This window comes from Podarcis raffonei, chromosome 5 (genome assembly GCF_027172205.1).
Source record: "Podarcis raffonei isolate rPodRaf1 chromosome 5, rPodRaf1.pri, whole genome shotgun sequence".
Lineage (NCBI taxonomy): Eukaryota > Metazoa > Chordata > Lepidosauria > Squamata > Lacertidae > Podarcis > Podarcis raffonei.
This window is the reverse complement of record NC_070606.1, coordinates 40,169,656-40,189,182: the sequence shown is the minus strand read 5'-3', so window position 1 is coordinate 40,189,182 and position 19,527 is coordinate 40,169,656. Positions and strand designations below refer to the sequence as shown.

The 19,527-nt window shown below is 43.9% G+C and overlaps 1 protein-coding gene across 1 annotated transcript; it reads left to right on the top strand.

The window, feature by feature from the left end:
* Nucleotides 1-2,935: 2,935 nt before the first annotated feature.
* LOC128414081 (homeobox protein vent1-like) lies at nucleotides 2,936-6,824 on the top strand. Its single transcript, XM_053388795.1, has 3 exons — nucleotides 2,936-3,547; nucleotides 5,061-5,308; nucleotides 5,707-6,824. The coding sequence occupies exons 1-3, from the start codon at nucleotides 3,277-3,279 to the stop codon at nucleotides 6,028-6,030; spliced, it is 843 nt and encodes a 280-aa protein (XP_053244770.1). The 5' UTR covers nucleotides 2,936-3,276; the 3' UTR covers nucleotides 6,031-6,824.
* The last annotated feature ends 12,703 nt before the right edge of the window (nucleotides 6,825-19,527 follow it).

Below are 19,527 nucleotides of genomic sequence, written 5' to 3'. Positions count from 1 at the left end.
ATGTTTTACAATGGTTACATGTTCAATGCAAAAACTCACCTGTTCCAGCTTACCTTTACCAGTTGAAGGTTTGCAGGGCCAAAATTCCTTGATAGTCTGTTTCTTTATAGAGATGCTGCTATTGTATTCCCTAAAAACATTCAGAAAATGAGGCTAATCAGTGACCTGACTGGATGCCAGAGGAAAACACTACAGCCACTTCTGGCATGTTTTGGATGTGGTACTCTGTTGTGGTGGGTATCAAAGCAAAAGGTTTAAGTGTGGACATCTTTTTGGTTTCTATTTCTCCTTAGCCATGAATTAATAAAATCGTATTAAACAATGAAGCACTTGTGTCTGAGCTTCATCTACAACAGGGCTGGCAGAAGGTAAATCAGGTTTTGCCAATTTCTGAAGGGCCTGTTGCTTCGTGGGGATTCTTCCAAAGAATACTAGATAGGGGGGCCTTGATTGAATCCAGCAGGCCATTACTTAATATTGTTAGGCATCACTAACACAGATTAAGTTATTGCCTTAACTGTTAAAGAAATCCCACATAAACACTGGTGCTTTGTAGAGCTAAATTGTGTAATGCACCACGAGGATTCTGTTTAGAGTGGGGGAGAGTAGATCACAAAAGACTGAAGCCATATTGGTCGATACTGCAGGGATTATAGTATCTTCTAGGGCTATTGTAAGGAATGCTTACATAATGTATGCAAATCTCTACGTATTTAAATGCTACAGATCTACAGATACAGATCTATCCCTCTTTGTTTTCAGAGATTTCTGTTCAGGTGCTAAACTTTGAAAAGTTTCTCAGATCTACTTGGCTACAGATGGTAGTTTTACTAAACATCTGTACCACCATGTCACACAGAATCAGGCACCATCTCACCTAGAATGAGATATGCTTAAAGGCCATTGAAGCCTACAAGTTTAAGAATGCCTGCCTCTCAGTGATTTTCTGTGTAGCTAGAATTCACAATGTTGTGACACAAAGCTCCCTTGAATGTAGGGAGATGGGGCAAACATTAAAACAACTAGTAAAACCCTCCTGAGCACTTGTTTGGATGGCATGGCTAGCTAAGCAACCGCAAAGTGAGAAAACTCAACCCAAACTAGTTGACCTATCTATATAAACTCAGAGCTGAAACCAGTGATTGTGTGCAGATCACACAAGTAAACACGGGGCAAATGTTAATCTGTATTCCTTCCAAATTGCACTCAGGGAAGCTTTAATATGTTTTTCATTCTCTCCCTTGAAACTGTTGTTCTCCTGAACACCAAACCTTGTTGGCAGAGAATTAACCAAAATGCCAATTTAAGAATTTTCCGTCTCTTATATTATGTTGCTTATGGGGTGCATCAAAGCTCAGAAAAGGAAACTGTGAAAACAGTGCCCTAGATTTCACTGTAGAAATACAGTGGTACCTCGGGTTAAGTACTGAATTCGTTCTGGAGGTCCATTCTTAACCTGAAACTGTTCTTAACCTGAAGCACCACTTTAGCTAATGGGGCCTCCTGCTGCTGCCGTGCCGCAGTTGCACGATTTCTGTTCTCATCCTGAAGCAAAGTTCTTAACCCGAGGTACTATTTTTGGGTTAGCGGAGTCTGTAACCTGAAGCGTCTGTAATCTGAGGCGTCTGTAACCCGAGGTACCACTGTAATGTTGAAAACAAACATATGCACATACCTGCGTATCACAACACACAAACTATGGCGTGCCCTTTTCACTACTACCTGGGAAAGTCAACATGGTGTAAAGCAGGACTGGCCGTGTCCTAAGGTTCAAAACCCCAACCAGTCATGAATCTTAAATCACGATCTTAGGATAGCAACAAACTCTCAAAATAACCCATATTGGGGGCTGTTTGTGAGAATTCTGTTCATTTACTTATAGATGTCTACGCCATCTCTCCTCCAAGGAGTTCAATGTGGATTGCATGACATCCCCCTTCTCATTTCCCCCTTCACAACAACCCTGCAAAGTAATTTACACTAGAAGTTGGTGACTGCTCTCAGATCAGTGAGCTTTATGGTCAAGCTGGGCTTTGAACCCTGGCCTTCCAGGTCCTAGGAGCCCAACGTTTTAACCCCAGGGTCCACCAACATAGTACACTCTACATGTTCATGGGATTTGACTCAAATTATCCCTGACCACTGGCCATGTTGGCTAGATCTGATGGGAGTTTTGAGTCCAACAGCTTCCACTATTCCACTACACCAAGAAGGGAGAAGAGCCATGGAGTGCCTTGAAGAGGCAAAACTATTATTTTGGAGAGGGGAGAGGGAGGGAGATGGGCAGTAATAAATTATAACCAACAGTACAGAAACCTCAAAACCTGGCTGGTGCAATTGCTGGGGTTTGCAAGGCTTGAGAGGTCTAGGAGCTCGGGGTCTGCTCCTGGATCTCTCAGCAATCTGCAATGGACCAGCCAGGATGTCTGCTTCCCAACTGCTCAACAATGACAGCAACAAAGCAGCTCTTCTGACCCTCTCTAAATTATGAAGCAGCTTGGGGAGAACCAGGAAGTGGTGTTTTCCTAGAAGGCCTGTGGACTCCAGGCCTTGCACACAAAACAACTGCCTGGATTGTTTCATTGGAAGGGCCTTTTGGATTTTGGGGGTCCAGCAAAATATGTAGCTTGCCTGGCCCTGCTATACTGAATGGAAAAAGCTTAACTCTGATCCAACAGCAACAACCGACGTGGCTTCTTTCCCCCATTAAAGCTCACCTTTGCCTTCTCTGACATCCATTTTACGACCCTGGCAGCTCTTTAAGGAAATACACTCTGAAACGGGTCCTCATTCCAGTCTGAAGACGACGGTAAATGATATCCAGGCCCGTTTTTCTCCGAAATGTGTATTTGGAAAAAAAAAGAAAAGAAGAAATGGCCGTTGCTCCGAGCGCGGGGTATTGAAATTCCCCGGTTGCCTTTTGAAGCCTCCTTCAATCGAGTCGGGCAGTAAGCGAACATTTGCATAGACGGATAAAGGATGTGACAAGTCCTGTAAATCGCTAACAATCCAATGAAATGATCTCTCGGCAGACACGGTGGAGCCAGCCCTACCAGGGCTTTGGAAAATGTGCGAACAACCTCTTTTGTCGGGGAGGCATGATGATAATGAGCCGGTACTTATCTGGCCTTTGATGTTGTGTTTGCCCCTGTCGCTATTTGCTTGGGGGCGCCCCATATAAGGGAAGATGCGCGTCACGGCCTGCGCGTCCAAAGGCTTCAGCTCATCCAGCGCACAGGACCCGGGCTCGTCTAACCCCCCGACGGCAAGCGCGCCATGACCAAGGCTCCCTTCTCGGTGGAGTGGCTCTCCCAGAGCAGCCAAGCCACCAACCACGCCCGGAGCAGGGAAGGAGTCAGCCCAACCGCGTCTTCGGCCTTCCCCGACGGCATCCGGACCCAGCAGAGCGAGCCTCCGTCTAACTGCCGGCCTGCCGGGAGAGAACGAAGGCCGGTCGGGGAAAAAGTCGTTCCCAGGGGCCACGAACCGCCTTCTGAACATCTCCCTTCGCTCCAGAAGAAAGTGGATTCCTCCTCGACGTCAGCAGGTACTACTTCTCTAGCAGGCTCCGATTCATGGAGGAGAGGCTATCAATTTGCCTTCACTATACTCTACTTCCAATTTGTGTCCTGATTGATACCAGCTGCTGGGAAGCGGAGGTGGGGAGAACGCTATTGAGCTTCCCATGGTCATCTGGTTGGCTACTGTTAAGACCAGGACGCCGGACTTGCTGGGCCGCTGGCCTGATCCAGCACGGCTCTTATTGTTTTTATAGGTCTTTTCCATTGATCTCCGGGTTTCTAAACTCGCAATTCCTCGGAAGCAAGTACCCCTGCTGTTGCTTTTTTTCGACGGAATAATGCAACTTTGGGGAAGGGCGAATTCTAATGCTCTCTAGAGTCTAGCCGGACTTTCCAACGTGGGGAATATTGCCCGTCGGGGCGCGAAGGGGTTTTCTGGGGACGCTGGTTCGAAAGCCTAGGAGGTTGGAAAGGCGGCTTCAACATTAATAATGGGGAGGCGAGACACTGGCTCGGTTTTCCTAACAATCGAGCACGGAATAGAGTATAGGCCACTTACTGTTTTCCGGTTTCCCGGTCACTGATCAGGTCCTTTGCTTCCTTTCAATTCCTTTGACAAGGCCGAGCTGCGAAAACCATTGATCGCAAGCCGCTTTCCCTAAAACCCATCCGAGCCCTTCTTTCCACCTGGAAATAGTGGCCTGTGTTTCCACCACTATCTGTCAAACTAAAAGCCAACTTTGCGGGGGAAGACCTGGCTGAAATATATCCCGATCCTGTGCGGGAAGTCCTAACCAGCTCTATAAGACTTAATCACCCAGATGAAACTCTTACCTCAAATGGCAAGCTCAGGTGTAGGAATCATAGAATCATTGACTTGGGAGGGTCACTTGGCCCAACGTGGAGCTCGAAACCACGGCTCTTGAGATTAAAAGTCTCATGCTCTTATCAACAAACTGCCCAGGACAGGGTAAGGGAATCGCGACTGTTGGTGTGGCGATTCAGACCCTTTGCAACTTCCTCCCATCAGTCGGTCACCTCTTTTATTATCTTTTCGGCATCTATTGAAGTCCTTTCTCTTTTAACAAGTCTTTTAAGTGGAGATCTCCCCACCCCCAGTCTTCTCTGCATTGGCCTAGAAGTCGCTTGTGTGTGTTGTTATTGATGTTTTTATTGTGAAATAGTTCGGGGTTTTCAAAGAGAGTGATTGATAGAGCAAAATAAAATAGAGGATAATGGAAGTGTCTTCCCGGTGCTGTGAATGAACGGCGCTAAAACTGCAATGCGATGCATACTTATATTGGGAGTAATTTCTCTTCAGTGCAATGGGGCTCTTTTTTAAAAATAAGACATGCATGTAGGCTGGACGAATGAGCCGGAAATAGCTGAGCCCAGCTTACTGCCCTAGGATTTTGGGGGGATAAAACATCAGTTTATCCCAACGTGGGAAAAGTGTTCCTTTATCCTAACCTACCCGCTATTGATTTCCACGGTGGGCGTGTCCCTGACCATCTGGCTTTTGTCTCTTCTTTCTGCCAGAGGCGTCTGAGGCTCCCAAGCGGACGTGGAGTGCAACGGAGGGCAGCTCGGACGGCGAAGGGAGCCTCTCGGAGGGCCAGACCCCAGAAGAGGGCAGCGGCAGTAGAAGCACCAACAGCCGCCGCTTGCGCACCGCTTTCAGCGTGGAGCAGATCAGCACCTTGGAGAACTCCTTTAAGCGTCACAGATACTTGGGCGCCGCAGAGAGACGCAAACTGGCCAGTAAGATGCAACTCTCCGAAGTGCAGGTAAGCGACCAGACTGGCTCAACTCCTGACAAACATAGAGAGACCCTAAAACGGCTATTATACTGAGTAAAAGACAATAAAATAATCTAGCTACTTTTGGGGAGGCAGGTGGGTATGGGTGTGTGCATGAGAGAATTTCCTTGACTGACTTCTCGCTAACTTTAAACAATTCTTACTGCATTTTATATCATGCCTTTCCTTCAGTGTGAGGTTCAAGGTCTCCACCCACCACCACCCAAAAAAAATGACAACCTGGAAATTACATGGTGGTTTGGCAAATTTTAAAGAAGCAGAATGATTTCAACAGAAAAGTGGTTGAGTGAGGGAGAATGCTCTGTTGACCAATGAACGGCTCCTCCATTAGTTCATCCACTTCTCGCTCTCTCTCCTGTGCACAGATCAAGACTTGGTTCCAGAACCGACGGATGAAACTGAAGCGTCAGTTGCAGGAGATAAGACCCGAACCTTTTCATGCAGTGCCATTTTACAGCCCCCTCCCTTTTGGACCTCAAAGTGGGCCTGTGTCCTATGTTTACTCTCCACACCAGCATACTTTCACTGGGAGGGAAGCTGTTCCTTCTGGCATTCCCTTCCCTCCAATGCCAGCTCCAACTCTGGATCCCAGAAGCAACTCTGGAGGGCAACCTGGTGCTCTCTGGCCAATGCCCATGCCCTACTTCATAGGATGCCAGGACCCTAGAACTGTCTTCCTGCCCCTCTGAGTCAATCGTCAGGGATGCTGCTGGCCCACAGAAGGATTTGCACTAAAGTCTGCTCTTCCAGAGCTATATTTATAGCTACCGAGATTCCTGGATACATGGGTTCTGAATATATTTTGCACAGAGATATGAGTGGGAAAGTGGGGTGAAAATAAATAACTACAATGTGTTTTTTTTTAAAAAAAGCTAATTCATTCAGCAAGACCTTAACTGGGTTTTGACATTTAAACGAGGGCTTGACACAGACCAGCTTCAAACTGCCCCTTAAATTTAGGTCATGTCGTTGGGCAAAACAGCAACATCTGGAGAAGCCTGATATAAAATTAGACGAGAGCCCATCTCCTGTGATCGATTTAGCAAGATCAGCTTATGCTTGATTTAGGGCTTGATAGTGTGTTGTTCGGAAAGTTGTGCAATAATAGCATCAGAGAGATGTTAAACACTGTGATTAACTTACTTCTTTGTAAGGGTGACCCTGAGAACATTGATGTGCCATAAAATTCTGGTGTTCATTCACAACCCACTGATAAAGTTGTCTGTGTTTGCAGTGCAATATATTGTACTTTTATCAATATATTGCTCTTTATGATAAGATGTAAGCCATAAGCTAATTCAAAATGCTTTCTTCATTAATAGGTATGTTTTTAGCTGGGGTGGGGTGGGGATTGGACTATTTTTTTGCAATATCAAATACAGAAAATAACTGGAACCATTTATTTTGGTAAAGATGTATGCATGTGCAGAATAAATCAGATATATACTATTAGTATATAGAGCCCTTAACAGCCTGGGACCACTTTATTTGTGGAATTGCCTTATCCCATAAATGCCCTTTCGAATATTTTTAAATACCTAGAATATTAATTTTGTTGGGTAAACCACTTAGAGATTTTATTAAGTCAAGCAGTGCATTCATTTTGGTTTTTAAAAAGCAGCTATATAATTTTAACATTTGTGTAGTGTTTTCAGGTATTCACATGCATTACCTAGTTGTTGTGCTAACAACAATCCTGTAAACAAGATCCAGGGGCAAAATGTGCCTCCAGACCTTTCTGGCGCTTGGGACTTTTCCCCAGGCCTCACCCCATCCCTAGTCACGCATCCTCTCCCCAGCCATGTTTGGCACATTCCTTTGCTGTTTTTGCCTGGCTGGAATGTGTCTATGAACTCTGATCATGTTTTTTGCTTCCCTGGATGGAGGAAAGAGGTCTCTCTGTGTGTATGTGTAGAAACTAGCCTAATGTACAGAGGTAACATTCACTTGTTCCTCTGCCTATGTGTTCCTCTGGCTCTGCTCCCCATGGTCATGGGGCCTCCAGAAAGGCTGAAAAGGAGTCCCCAGTCCAGGTTATTGTTCCCCGTAAAGCAGATGAAGACTGAGGGAACTTGCCACATGCATTTTTATAAAATCCTTATGATACAGTGGTACCTCGGGTTACAGATGCTTCAGGTTACAGACTCTGCTAACCCAGAAATAGTACCTCGGGTTAAGAAGTTTGCTTCAGGATGAGAACAGAAATCGCATGACGATGGCGCAGCGGCAGCAGGAGGCCCCATTAGCTAAAGTGGAACCTCAGGTTAAGAACAGTTTCAGGTTAAGAACAGACCTCCAGAACAAATTAAGTTCTTAACCCGAGGTACCACTGTACTAGGCATTTATATAGTACTACTTTTATACTCAGGTGACTACAACAGCCCTGCAAGGTAGATCAGTATTATTCCCCACATTACAGAACAGGGGTTTATAGTGAGCTGCTTTGTAATTTGCAGGGCAGGCCTATTCATGTCTACTCAGAAGCAAATTCCATCAGGTTCAATGGGGTTTATTCTCAGGTTAATAGGACTATAGCTCAGTGGTAGAGCCAATGCTTTGCATGCAGAAGGTCCAGGATTTAGTGCCTAGCAACTTCAGGTAGCACTGGGAAAGTCCTGAAATCCTGGAGAGCTGCTGCCAGTCAGTGTAGGCAATGCTGACTTTGATAGTCTGTATAAGAGGGCTTTCTATGTTCCTAATGTTAGCACTTTAGACAAAGTGGCCCAATAGAAAAGAAATCTAATCATTTTGTATCTTTTGGATAGTCCAGAGATATCTGAACTGTGATTGTATTTGATTTGATCTGCTCTGATTTAATATTACAGCATTTGTGCAAATGTTGAGAAGTGAATTACTAATCGGTTAATGAGTATTAAGAGGATATTTCATCTTTCTACTTCATTTCAATGTGTATATTTTTATATGCTCCCCACACAATAAAAAAAAGTTTTGGAAGTTTCATTTGGTTCACTTTGCAAGCCCCCCCCCCTCTTTTTAAATGGATTCATTTAGGTAGTTGTAGCAGGATCAAGCTCCAACTGTGTGTGTGTGTGTGTATGTGTGTTTGTTTGTCTGTTTGTCTGTCTGTGTGTGTGTCTTTTAGCCTGCCTCTTGACATGCACTGGATTCCCAGAGAAATAATTGAACCCAGATCTGAATCAAGTTGAGGTCCATGTCATCATGAAGTAGCAATGCAGAGCTGATACTCCCTCTACTTCCAGCTGGGTGTGCTTCCATAAAAATACACATTTTCAAACTTTCATATATATCCAGCTAAGTTATACTCAAGAGTAGACCCATTGATGTTAATGGACCTATGTTAGTCATGCCCATTAATTTCAATAGGTCTGCTCTGAGTATGACTAGCATTGGAAACAACCCTATGGATTTCATCTCAACACATGACATTCCAATGTGTCCGGCTTGAATGACATATTCATATTTAATGGGTAACTTGAGAATGCAATAGGTGAAGTACCACTTTTTCTGCTTTGTTCCTTAAACATCATACAGAAACGTGGCTTGTGGAGCTTTTCTGTGGGATGTGCATCAGCAATTGCATTTCTGTACAGCAGGCTGTTCCTAAGGCACAGGAACACTGATTAGGTGACTCTTCTGGCATAGTAAAACTTGAGCCAAACCATATGCATCAATATGGGTAATTTTATTTGCTTCACTGGGATTCTGGCGCTTTGCTTTGAATAAAAGGAAAGGCAAGGTATCTGAGATCAGAGCCCATCCCTAAACCCAAATCCTTATGCTGAAACATCTTTTCACATATCTTAATTCAGCTGTTGATTGTGTATTTAAGATTGGGACCCTTAAACTCTAATCTCAGCCTTAATCCAGACTAGCTGGAGTTGATGGGAGTTGGAGCCCAATAAGATAGGGAGTCAGCAGGCAAAACTAGAACGAGTTGGCTCTGTCTGGCATTGGCTCCATCCACTGTTGACCTCTCCACTTTCCACCAGCTCCAATGAGCACTTATCTGCCACTGCCTGTCTGCTACTTTAAGCAGCAGGCTGCAGCCCTTCCCTTACAAAGGACCATTTGTGAGCATCTAGTGATATTCTAGTCCTTACCCAGCACCGGACTGGATGCACTTGAAAGGCACAGGTTTTTTTCACAAAATCTAGAGCAGCTTACCGTGAACGCCCCTTATATGTCCATTTGTACAGCCCCTACATTCTTGCCGTTCTGAGCTCTTAGGGTAGGGTTGCCCTATTTCAAAAAGTAAAAACCAGGACGCCACAAAAATAAAAACAAGGAAACCCCTCCCCAAATTGTTGAGGTTTTTAAAGGAATACCCAAGAGCTTTTGAGCTGCTCCTGCTTTTTTTTTTTTTTACAAAAACACCAAAAACATTAAAAAATTGATTAACTTGCCTAAGAACCAGGACAAAGCACCATATTTCATAAATTCTCCCCGGACATCATTTCTGCCTTTGAAATCCTGGTAATGTTTGGGAAAATCTGAATGTATGGCATCCCTGTCTTAAGGATAAGATAGAAATAAATCCCAGGGAACAAGTGACTACCTCAATTAAAATGTACTCATAATGAGGAATACCCAGTAGTGAAATCCTATTTAAGGGCATTTGATCAGGATGATGTATGGATGCATCATGTGGAAAACAGGTGGCACATAGTGTGTGGCTCATTCATGTAACTCAGTTCAGTTGCCCTTGTTCATTTATTTTCCTTCCCTGTTGAGCCTGGATTAGAGCAGAAATAGATGGAATCCTACCATATCCTTCAGCAACAATGAACATATAACTGCTGGGAACATCTGGAAGCTAATAGCAGATTGCCAGGGTGGTGGAATGTACCATTTCATACTGCATCTTGTCTCTAGCCTTACTCATCCTTATGTGAATCAGTTACTGAGAGAGAGCAAAAAGGGGGAAAGAGTTTCTGGTGTTATAATTGTTCTCTCTTCAATGTGATGAAAGATTAAGATGTCTCCAAGGGAACCCTGACATGTGACTTTATCAGACAAAACGGAGATCTAGCCTGGGAGAGTATAAAAAAATCAAAAGTTTTCTGAACAAAAAAATTCTAACCAGCTCTATTACCACTGATGTTTTGTGATTCAGAAAACAATCAGAGTAGCTTTGCTTTCTAATTCCCTATGGGGCTGTAAAATGGTGATGGACTTAGCAAATACCTGTGAAGGTATCCTTCCTGGCGATGTACACATCGAATTGTGCATCAATGTGAAAAGGTTGAGATGCGAAGTCTTGGAAATTGTGCAACACACAGCCTGCTGAAGTTACATTGTACACTTTTTATGCTAAGAGCTTGTTTATTTTTACAGGCTTTCCAAGAAGGATGAGTTTACACACAGGCAGAATCTGATGTGCTTTAGACCTCTATGGCATTTCTATTTATTTGGAATACTTATATTCAAGATGGACGCGGGTGGCGCTGTGGGTAAAACCTCAGTGCCTAGGACTTGCTGATCGCATGGTCGGTGGTTCAAATCCCCGTGGCGGGGTGAGCTCCCATCTTTCGGTCCCAGCTCCTGCCCACCTAGCAGTTCGAAAGCACCCTTAAGTGCAAGTAGATAAATAGGTACCGCTTTATAGCGGGAAGGTAAACGGCGTTTCCGTGTGCTGCGCTGGTGCTGGTTCGCCAGAGCAGCTTCGTCAGGCTGGCCACGTGACCCAGAAGTGTCTCCGGACAGCGCTGGCCCCGGCCTCTTAAGTGAGATGAGTGCACAACCCTAGAGTTGGACACGACTGGCCCGTACGGGCAGGGGTACCTTTACCTTTTTATATTCAAGATAAATAAAGTCTGGCTACCATATGGCAACAGACCTAAGTGTAACTAACTAGCAACTAACACATGAGTTTTAGGTAGCACGCATTTGTGTTCGATCAGTTCACGGCAGTATGCATTCACTTCACAACAAACCTGTAAGGTAGGGCAGGCTGTGAGAGAGGACGACTTGCTTCAAGTCATTCCTGTGAGTTTCACAGCTGTGTAGGGATATGAACAGGGTCTTGCTGGTCCAAATCTTGCACTCTGTCCATACCGGCTCTTAAAACACTTTCCTTAGCCTAATCAAAGTTTCTTGCTGCTGTGCTGTATGTTCAAAGAAACTGGCCCTTCCAGGCCAAGATATTGAGACAACAGCAACACAGAGACAGAGAGTACAATTACCTGGGAGAACTGTTTTCCCACCCCCCTTTTTTGGAGGGGGAAGGATAAATGCACGGAAAAATCCCAGTTTGGATCAGGGTTGTAACAAAAGAAGGGACTTCAACTCCTTCCTTTTGCACCACTTTCCTGGCCCAAATCTCCCTCCAAGAGCTGCTGGCAGTGGCAGGTGTTGTTCTGCAAAGTCAGTTGCTGCTCTGGCAGAGTGATTCAGACCAGGTAATGGGTACATGGAGGTAATAGTTTACCCATCCCCATCCCCAGGGCTGTGATCCTAATCTGAATTGGATCCCATGACACCACATTTACTTTTTGGGGGGGGGGTTATATATTTATAGCCTCCCTTTTTCCCTGATGGGACTCAAGACAGCTCACAGATAAAATCAAGAAACACTAAAAACATGGGGGAAATAACCATAATTAAAAACAACTAAACATTAATAGAATTAAAACTATATACATATAGAAAATCTGTTTAAAACATACAAATAATTACAATAATAAATGGTGTATGTAGGAGGCCGGGAGAGATGAGAGGGAGCCTGAGCTCCATGAACTGGTTAATCCAGTCTGCGTCCAACAGCTGTTAAGCCATCCCTAGTTTTGGACAACCAGACTGGGTGCTTGTACTCCAAAATACACCAGGGCTAGACTTGGAATGCTAACTCATTGAATTAAAAGCCCTGCAGAGTTATAGGGCTATCTAGTTCTCAGGTGGCCTTCAAAGCAGGAGATGATGCTTGTCTGTTTCACCCCAGGGCATATCTCCAGATCTTACTTGCTGAACTACGGTCATTAAGAAAGGATGTTAATAAGGAGAGAATTTACAGCCCACTTAGCTCCCATTCAGAAAGCAATGGAGAAAAGCAGAATGAATGGGAGGAGCAGAGAAAACTGCTGGTGAAGTCATAGGAATAGGTAACAGTGTAGACTGCTGCCTTGCTGTTTTTAGAAAACCAAATATATTATTAATTTGGGAGCAGCTATGTATCGGCAGAATGCGGCCAGAAAGGATTACATCCAGAATCAATGGAGAACTGCTATGATCTAAGAAGGATCCTATTCATATCTCCCAACATTTTCCTAGTTTAACTAAGAGAGTTTCCATCATCATTATTTCTTTGGGATAGAAAATAAAGATGGGGAAACTGCAGTGTGTCAGTTTTGTCGGTGGATGCCAAATGTTTTCTTAGGCACCAGGCAAGCTGTTCTAGTTTCAAGGTCTGCTTGTTGAGGCAGCCATTCTTCACCACATTGGCCTCAACAATTGACCTCCTTGAGCTTGGTATGGTGAACCAATTCTTTACCACAAGGCTCATGAGATCCACTGACAAGTTCTCTACGGCCATGATTTGGAAATCATAAATTTAACTGAGGGGAATGGAGACTTGGCCATGCATACACAAATGGTACCTTCTGGACCCCATCAATACATTTTGGAATTGGTGGATTTCAGGCTTATATTTCTTCTGTCATTTGAGTTAGGATGTGACACGCCAAAAAGTGCCCCTCTCTCTCAGAAGGCTCTGTATCCAGCTGTGTTGCCTCTTAAGGACCGATGACATGTGGTCTTAAACAAACAAGGAACTTGTGACATTCTGTGGAAGACAAGTGGATGAAAATGGAAGGGAGGTGAGATAAAGTAACATCAGAGAAGATGAAACAAAAAGGAAGTGGAGAGGAAAAATCAGACAGACGATGATAAGCTGAGTAACTTATGTTGTAGCAAACAAGACGTGCCTTTATGGGTGCCAGAGAAGGTCAAGCATTTACCTAACTTCAGGAGCATAAAGCAACAAACACATTTCCTCCGTGCTGTCAAAGATCTGCATTCAGAACCAGTTTAGAGATGTGTGCATATTATATACAGGCCCCAATAGTGAGTTGATGTAGATGAGAATGCATGGCCCCAATTCTGTCATGCACAATGTGATCATTTGGAGTTGGAGCAGAGTCACAGTCTTTTAGGGACCAACTTCTGCTACAATAGGAGTCTTATTGTAAGCTTTCTGGTTACACAGAATACTTCACCAGGCAGAACAGAATGATAGCTTAACTCTCAGATAATTATGTGTGATAAAGACTTCTATGTGACACATAGCATTTCACCTTTAGATGGTTCTACATCAACTAACGTTAGTGAAATAAAATAGGCTACTTTTTCTGTTAAATGTCTTAATCTCCAGGACCAAAATGGCAATTACCATTTTAATGGCAGGAAATACAAAACAAACCATTTTGAAACATAATTGGTTGAAAAATTCGCCTTTCTTAGTGACACTGAAACATAATGTTTATGAACATAAGCAAGTTTAACTATGCTCCATAGGGCTCACTCCTAAGTAAATGTGTTTTTAGTATGATAATTCTGTATAGTGCCATAATGGGCAGTATGCACTACCATCCATATATATCACAAAGTTCTTTTTCTTTTATTTTTCTGTTGAGAGAAAAAAAGTGTTAAAGTATGAGGAAAATATTCCAGTTGCAATCTTCTTAATCAATCTCATTGTGCTACTTTCTGGAAAACTGTAATAAATTTCAAGCATCTCCCCATTGTTAAGCATAGAGTACAATACATTATCAAATATCTTTAGTGTGGTCACTGATTGCTGATTGGGGTAATGTTTAGACTGAGCCTTTGATCATGAGAGACTGCAGAAAACCTGTTGTCCAAAGAGAATTCAAATCCTAAAAATACCTTCACCAGCATCTAGTGAAGTTAAGGAGGCATCGCCTAAGGCTATCATTCGGGGCACATCTGTGCAGAGCAACAACCAGCCTCTCATTTGTGAAGGGATTTCCTGTAAACAAAACTTCTATCCAAACAGTTGCTCCATTGCTCAGATATAGTCGTATGAAGGAATCTGCAGGAACATTTCCAGATAGATTCATTTTTTAAAAAGTGAATATAACTCACTCTTCATCCATAAAGACACCTGGGAGAGATACACAACATGAAATACAATGACACAACCAGAGCCATAAAATAGATGACAATAAAAGCATCTACTACAAAGAGCAGCAGCTAAGACAACAGCAGAGTTGGTGGCACAGATACATCAAAACCAGAATTCTAAGCTTAGGAAGGCTTCAGCTGATGCTACAAAAAAGTCAAAGCCAACTATAGCATAGGATTGCATCATAATGTTTGTCTTTTTCCTTGTCTCCCCATCCCATGCTCTGCATAGCACCTGATGAAGTCCTAGAGAGTTCTGCAGGACTCAGAAAGCTTGCCACTATTTTGTGACATGCTGGTTGGTCCTAATAAAAGTATTGCCCAACTGTCTATTTTGGATCTTATGGACCAATGCAGCAATCCAGTTGCTTTTTATAGAACTGCAGTCACCTTTAGGAGATCTTATGGGTCCTGTGTGATTGGGATGCTTGGACACTATCATTCAAGAGAAGCTGGTCCAAGTAAAACACATATCCTGCCTCTGACTCATATTCAGAGTAGGTGCACTGAGATCAATGGACTTGGCTAACTTAGAATCACAGAATCATAGAGTTGGAAGGGACCCCAATGGTCATCTAGTCCATCCCCCTGCAATGCAGTCCCCTGATTTTAATGCTTGTCCTCAGAGTACGATGTAACTGGACACAGCCCATAGAGTACAGTTGAGCATATGTAGTGTGTGCTTTCTCAGCCACTGAGAAGCTAAGAGCCTGCCTATTGCCAGAAATTTGCAACTCAGGACACTGGTCTCAGGTCAGGAGATCTTCCCTGAGAGGTCTGTGCCTCCTTTTCAGAAGTCAGCTCCCCATTAGGGAGGGGCTGCTTGGCGGGCGGGAGCCGGGTCTCCACAGCGACCCTGGAGTGGACAGAGGTAAGCTGCCCAGGTCAGCAGGGTCCCCGGCTGTGTCTCCTTCAGCCCAACCAATCGGGCTTGCATAGGGGCGTGGCTTCTCCCGTGGCCAGGGATGCTGCCTTTTCTGCTTCCAGTTGGATCTCCCAGCCCGCCCACCCTCTTTTTTGTGGTTTGACTACGACCTTGCTATGACTTATGTCGGTTGCCTGGTTGTTGGGGCCGGGTAGGAATTTTTCCACTTGGCATAATTTGCTCTAGCCACTTGGTTTTTGCCTACCTAGTAGCAATCGTCACAACATTGTGAGGTTAGGCATTGGGTAAGTCTTTTGTGGGGGGGGAGATTGTTGCCTCTGCCAGCCCCTTCACAGTAAGGGTATCCGGGGGTGTGGTTCCTGTCTGAAGCCTGGGCATGGGATAGGGCCAAGACACATCCCTAATGGTGACCCGGGGGGGGGCTCATTTGATGTACATCAGAGGGCTCCCCCCTTCCGGTGGTTAACCCTTCAAAGAGGTTAACACCTTCCTGCGGGTGTGCAGGAGTCAGGTTATAGCATGGGTAGGCAAACTAAGGCCCGGGGCCCGGATCCTGCCCAATCGCCTTCTAAATCCAGCCCGTGGATGGTCTGGGAATCAGCATGTTTTTACATGAGTAGAATGTGTCCTTTTTATTTAAAATGCATCTCTGGGTTATTTGTGGGTCCTGCCTGGTGTTTTTACATGAGTAGAATGTGTCCTTTTATTTAAAATGCATCTCTGGGTTATTTGTGGGGCATAGGAATTTGGTCATTTCCCCCCAAAAAATATAGTCCGGCCCACCACAAGGTTTGAGGGACAGTGGACCAGCCATAGCTGTCAACTTTTCCCTTTTCTTGCAAGGAATCCTATTCAGAATAAGGGAATTTCCCTTAAAAAAAGGGGAAAGTTGACAGCTATGGGACCAGCCCCCTGCTGAAAAAGTTTGCTGACCCCTGGGTTATAGTCTTGCTTCACCCAATTGCCTAAGCCAATACTGCTCACATCTGTAACCAATAAAGTTGTGGCCTTATTTATCCCATTAACCCAATACACTTGTTTTTGTGCGTTTTATTCCAGGGAAGCTTGGGATCTGGGTCCTTGCCATGCAGCTTTAGACCCCTACTGACTATTATTATTCCTTAACAGATACACTCCAGGGAAACATGACTGAATCAGCAAGGCAATCTGGGCTTTTTCTTGCTCAAGCAACCATTCTGCAAAGGGGCTAGGAAAGCCAGCAGGAAGCTGTGTCCTCGGGCAAAGCACTCTGCCCCCTGCTGCCCCCCTACCAGGCAGGCGAAACAATTTCAGGCTGTGAGTTCAAGGAGAAAGATTTCACCCTACCAGGCCATTAGGTCTAATTGCCGCCTATTATCTCTCCCTTTGAAGCACAATTAACTGTCAGTTAAACTAGGATAACCCACCCCCTTCCCTTTCCAAGGAGGCTGGGCGTGGTGGTGGTGGTGGGGGACTCAAGCTTTGGGTTTTTATGGAATATTTTCTTGACTCAAGGCAGTTTGCAATTGGAAGCAGCTGCAAAGGAGGGGAGGTCTGGATTTCACCCAGCTGTTTTCAACACATCTGCAACAAAACTGGGGAAAGGAAAAGTGGGGGGAGTGTTAAGAGAAAAATAATAGCATTGTGTAATGTGTATAGATTAAATAGTATAATAAATGTTTAATTTTGACATTATAAAATATGGTGTATATATGATAAAAGGGGCACTGTAGAAAAACCCTCATGTAATCTTAAACAAGATATCAATCAGGGTTTTTAGAGCAGGGGAGGTGGCAGCAGCCAAGGTCTACCCCCTTTTTCAGTAGTAGCTGGTGCCCATTAATAATAATAATAATAATAATAATAATAATAATAGGTGTTTATTTTGTATGATTTGGGGAGTGGATATAATATGTGTAAGTTATGTAAATGAACTTTGTATATGTTTATTTGTTTATTTGTGTAAATACTAATACAAATTTATCGGAAAATAAGAAGAAGAAGAAGAAGAAGAAGAAGAAGAAGAAGAAGAAGAAGAAGAAGAATTTATTTATACCCCGTCCATCTGACTGGGTTTCCCCAGCCACTCTGGGCGGCTTCCAACAATATTAAAAATACATTGAGAGGGTAGAAGGAAGGGAGTTAAAGCCAGAGGCAATAAACGGCAGAGATAACTCATTCCAGTTTGGTCTTCCTCTTCCTTCCTGCTGCATTCTATAATGGGCAAAACCAAGAGGAAGGAGGTAGAAGCGGGCAGCAAGTATCAACCCCTGGACTGAATGGATGTCAGAAGATGTTGGCCGAGTGAGATTAGTGTCCTCATGGACAATCCTTCACTGCTGTCTTTCGTAAAATAGGTTTCAGCCCTCAACCAATAGCAGACCTAGCTCTCAAAAATATATGTGCAGATGTGATCAACATGTATACAACCAGCACTAATGCAGATTCCATTCCTTCTCAATGGAACTCTCTTTTTGCTAAGTGCTCACAAAGATGTTAGAATAGTCCATTTCACCAAGTTGGGGGCATTGTGTGAGTGAGAGACATACAAATCTCCTCTACTTTTTTTGTAATAATGCTGTTCAGCGCATTTCACAATCCCATCCTTTTGATCATCAGTCTCAAGCAAGGAGCTAATGAGATTTACTGAGATAATCACAATTTGAGTCCTTATTTGAAACCGATGGCCATCGCTGTGAATTAATTTTTTCGAAATCAGAAGCAAATGGGAAGGAATGGGATTCTAATTGGTAAAGGAGCAGGTAACTTCATTTGGGAAGAAAGAGAAAGTGTATGTCAAACTATCCCAAAACAGTGTTTTGTGTGTGTTGCAATACTTTTACCAACACCAAATATCTCCTTTGCCCCAAAGTAGGGAAAAGGCGAGGCAAGGGACAAGTTAGTGGGCAAGGGTCCCTTAAACAAAAGGTTTTCTTACCCAGTTAATCTCATTGAAGCCTAATTGACTATCTAATAGCAATGATAAGGACATCAAAGGCCGGACTAAATAAACTTGTTAGCATTTCCAAAGGAGGCGGTGAGTGTTACAAACAGCCATCAATTGCTTATGGTTGGTACTTAAAAGGGAAACTGTCCCTCTGGGCAGATAATGATGTGTGATCTTAAATGAAGCATGGGAGGGGGGGCATTGTCTCCCATGCAAAGCCTGAGGACAATGACAGTCTGGAGGGGATGAGGTGGGAGCTGCCCTATTTTGGATTCCTTTGATCAGCCAAATCCAGTCCTGAGTAGCTGGGGATCATGTCAGACTCCTGGCGCCTGGCCCTTACAGGGCTGTTTTACAACCCCCTATGCTCTGTGGATTGGAAGGTATTGCCTAGAATGGAACAACAGCAGTTCTCCAAATAGCTGGGGTGACCTTGCAGGAAAAGGAAAGGGAAAAGAAGGTGCTGTCTCCTGTCACAACAATGTTGGGAAGCCTTACCTGTTGGTTGTTGCTGGGTATAGGTAAGCTTTACCTGTTGAATGGTTGCTGGCCATACTCAGGAACACAGAAAGCTACCTGATATACCAAGTCAGACCATTGATCTACCTAGTTCAGCATTGTCTACAAGACTCTACATTGACTGGCAAAATCACCCAAATGTTCTGCTGTGATCTGGCAAGGCAGAGTGGTCTAATGAACATGAATGGGGATTATGGGCACTGGATCCTATGTAGCTAAGTAGAACGAAAGCCCACCAGCATTTTTTTGTGTGACGTCAGCTAGGGACATATGCCTCTGGAAGCAACCAAGCACAAAGGGATTTTAGTTGTTTCTGTTTGCAGCCCTAGCAGCTGGTATTTGGTGCTATACTGCCCCTGTTCATGGAGGCTCCTTAATGGGTTAACTGTGTTTTGCCTGGTTGAGTAACAGCTCTTTGTGGGTTAACAATGTGTTTGCATGGTAGAGATCATTATCATTCCAGAAAATCTTTTGACATCCCTCTCTGAAATGTTGACATAATAGCTCAAATGCATCCTGGGCTCAGTCCAGGAGCTACTTTTGCACTGTCAAGTGTGCAGTCTTTGAAAACATATATTGGTAATAATTGAAAGCATGCACAGACCACATACGGAGTATTATTTCATTTCATTTTATTTTTTAATATTTTTTATTAAGGATTTTCTTGTTTTACAGAAGTGTAGTGCCTCGTATTTTCTTCTTCTTCTTCCATGTAACATTTTTACAAATCCGTTT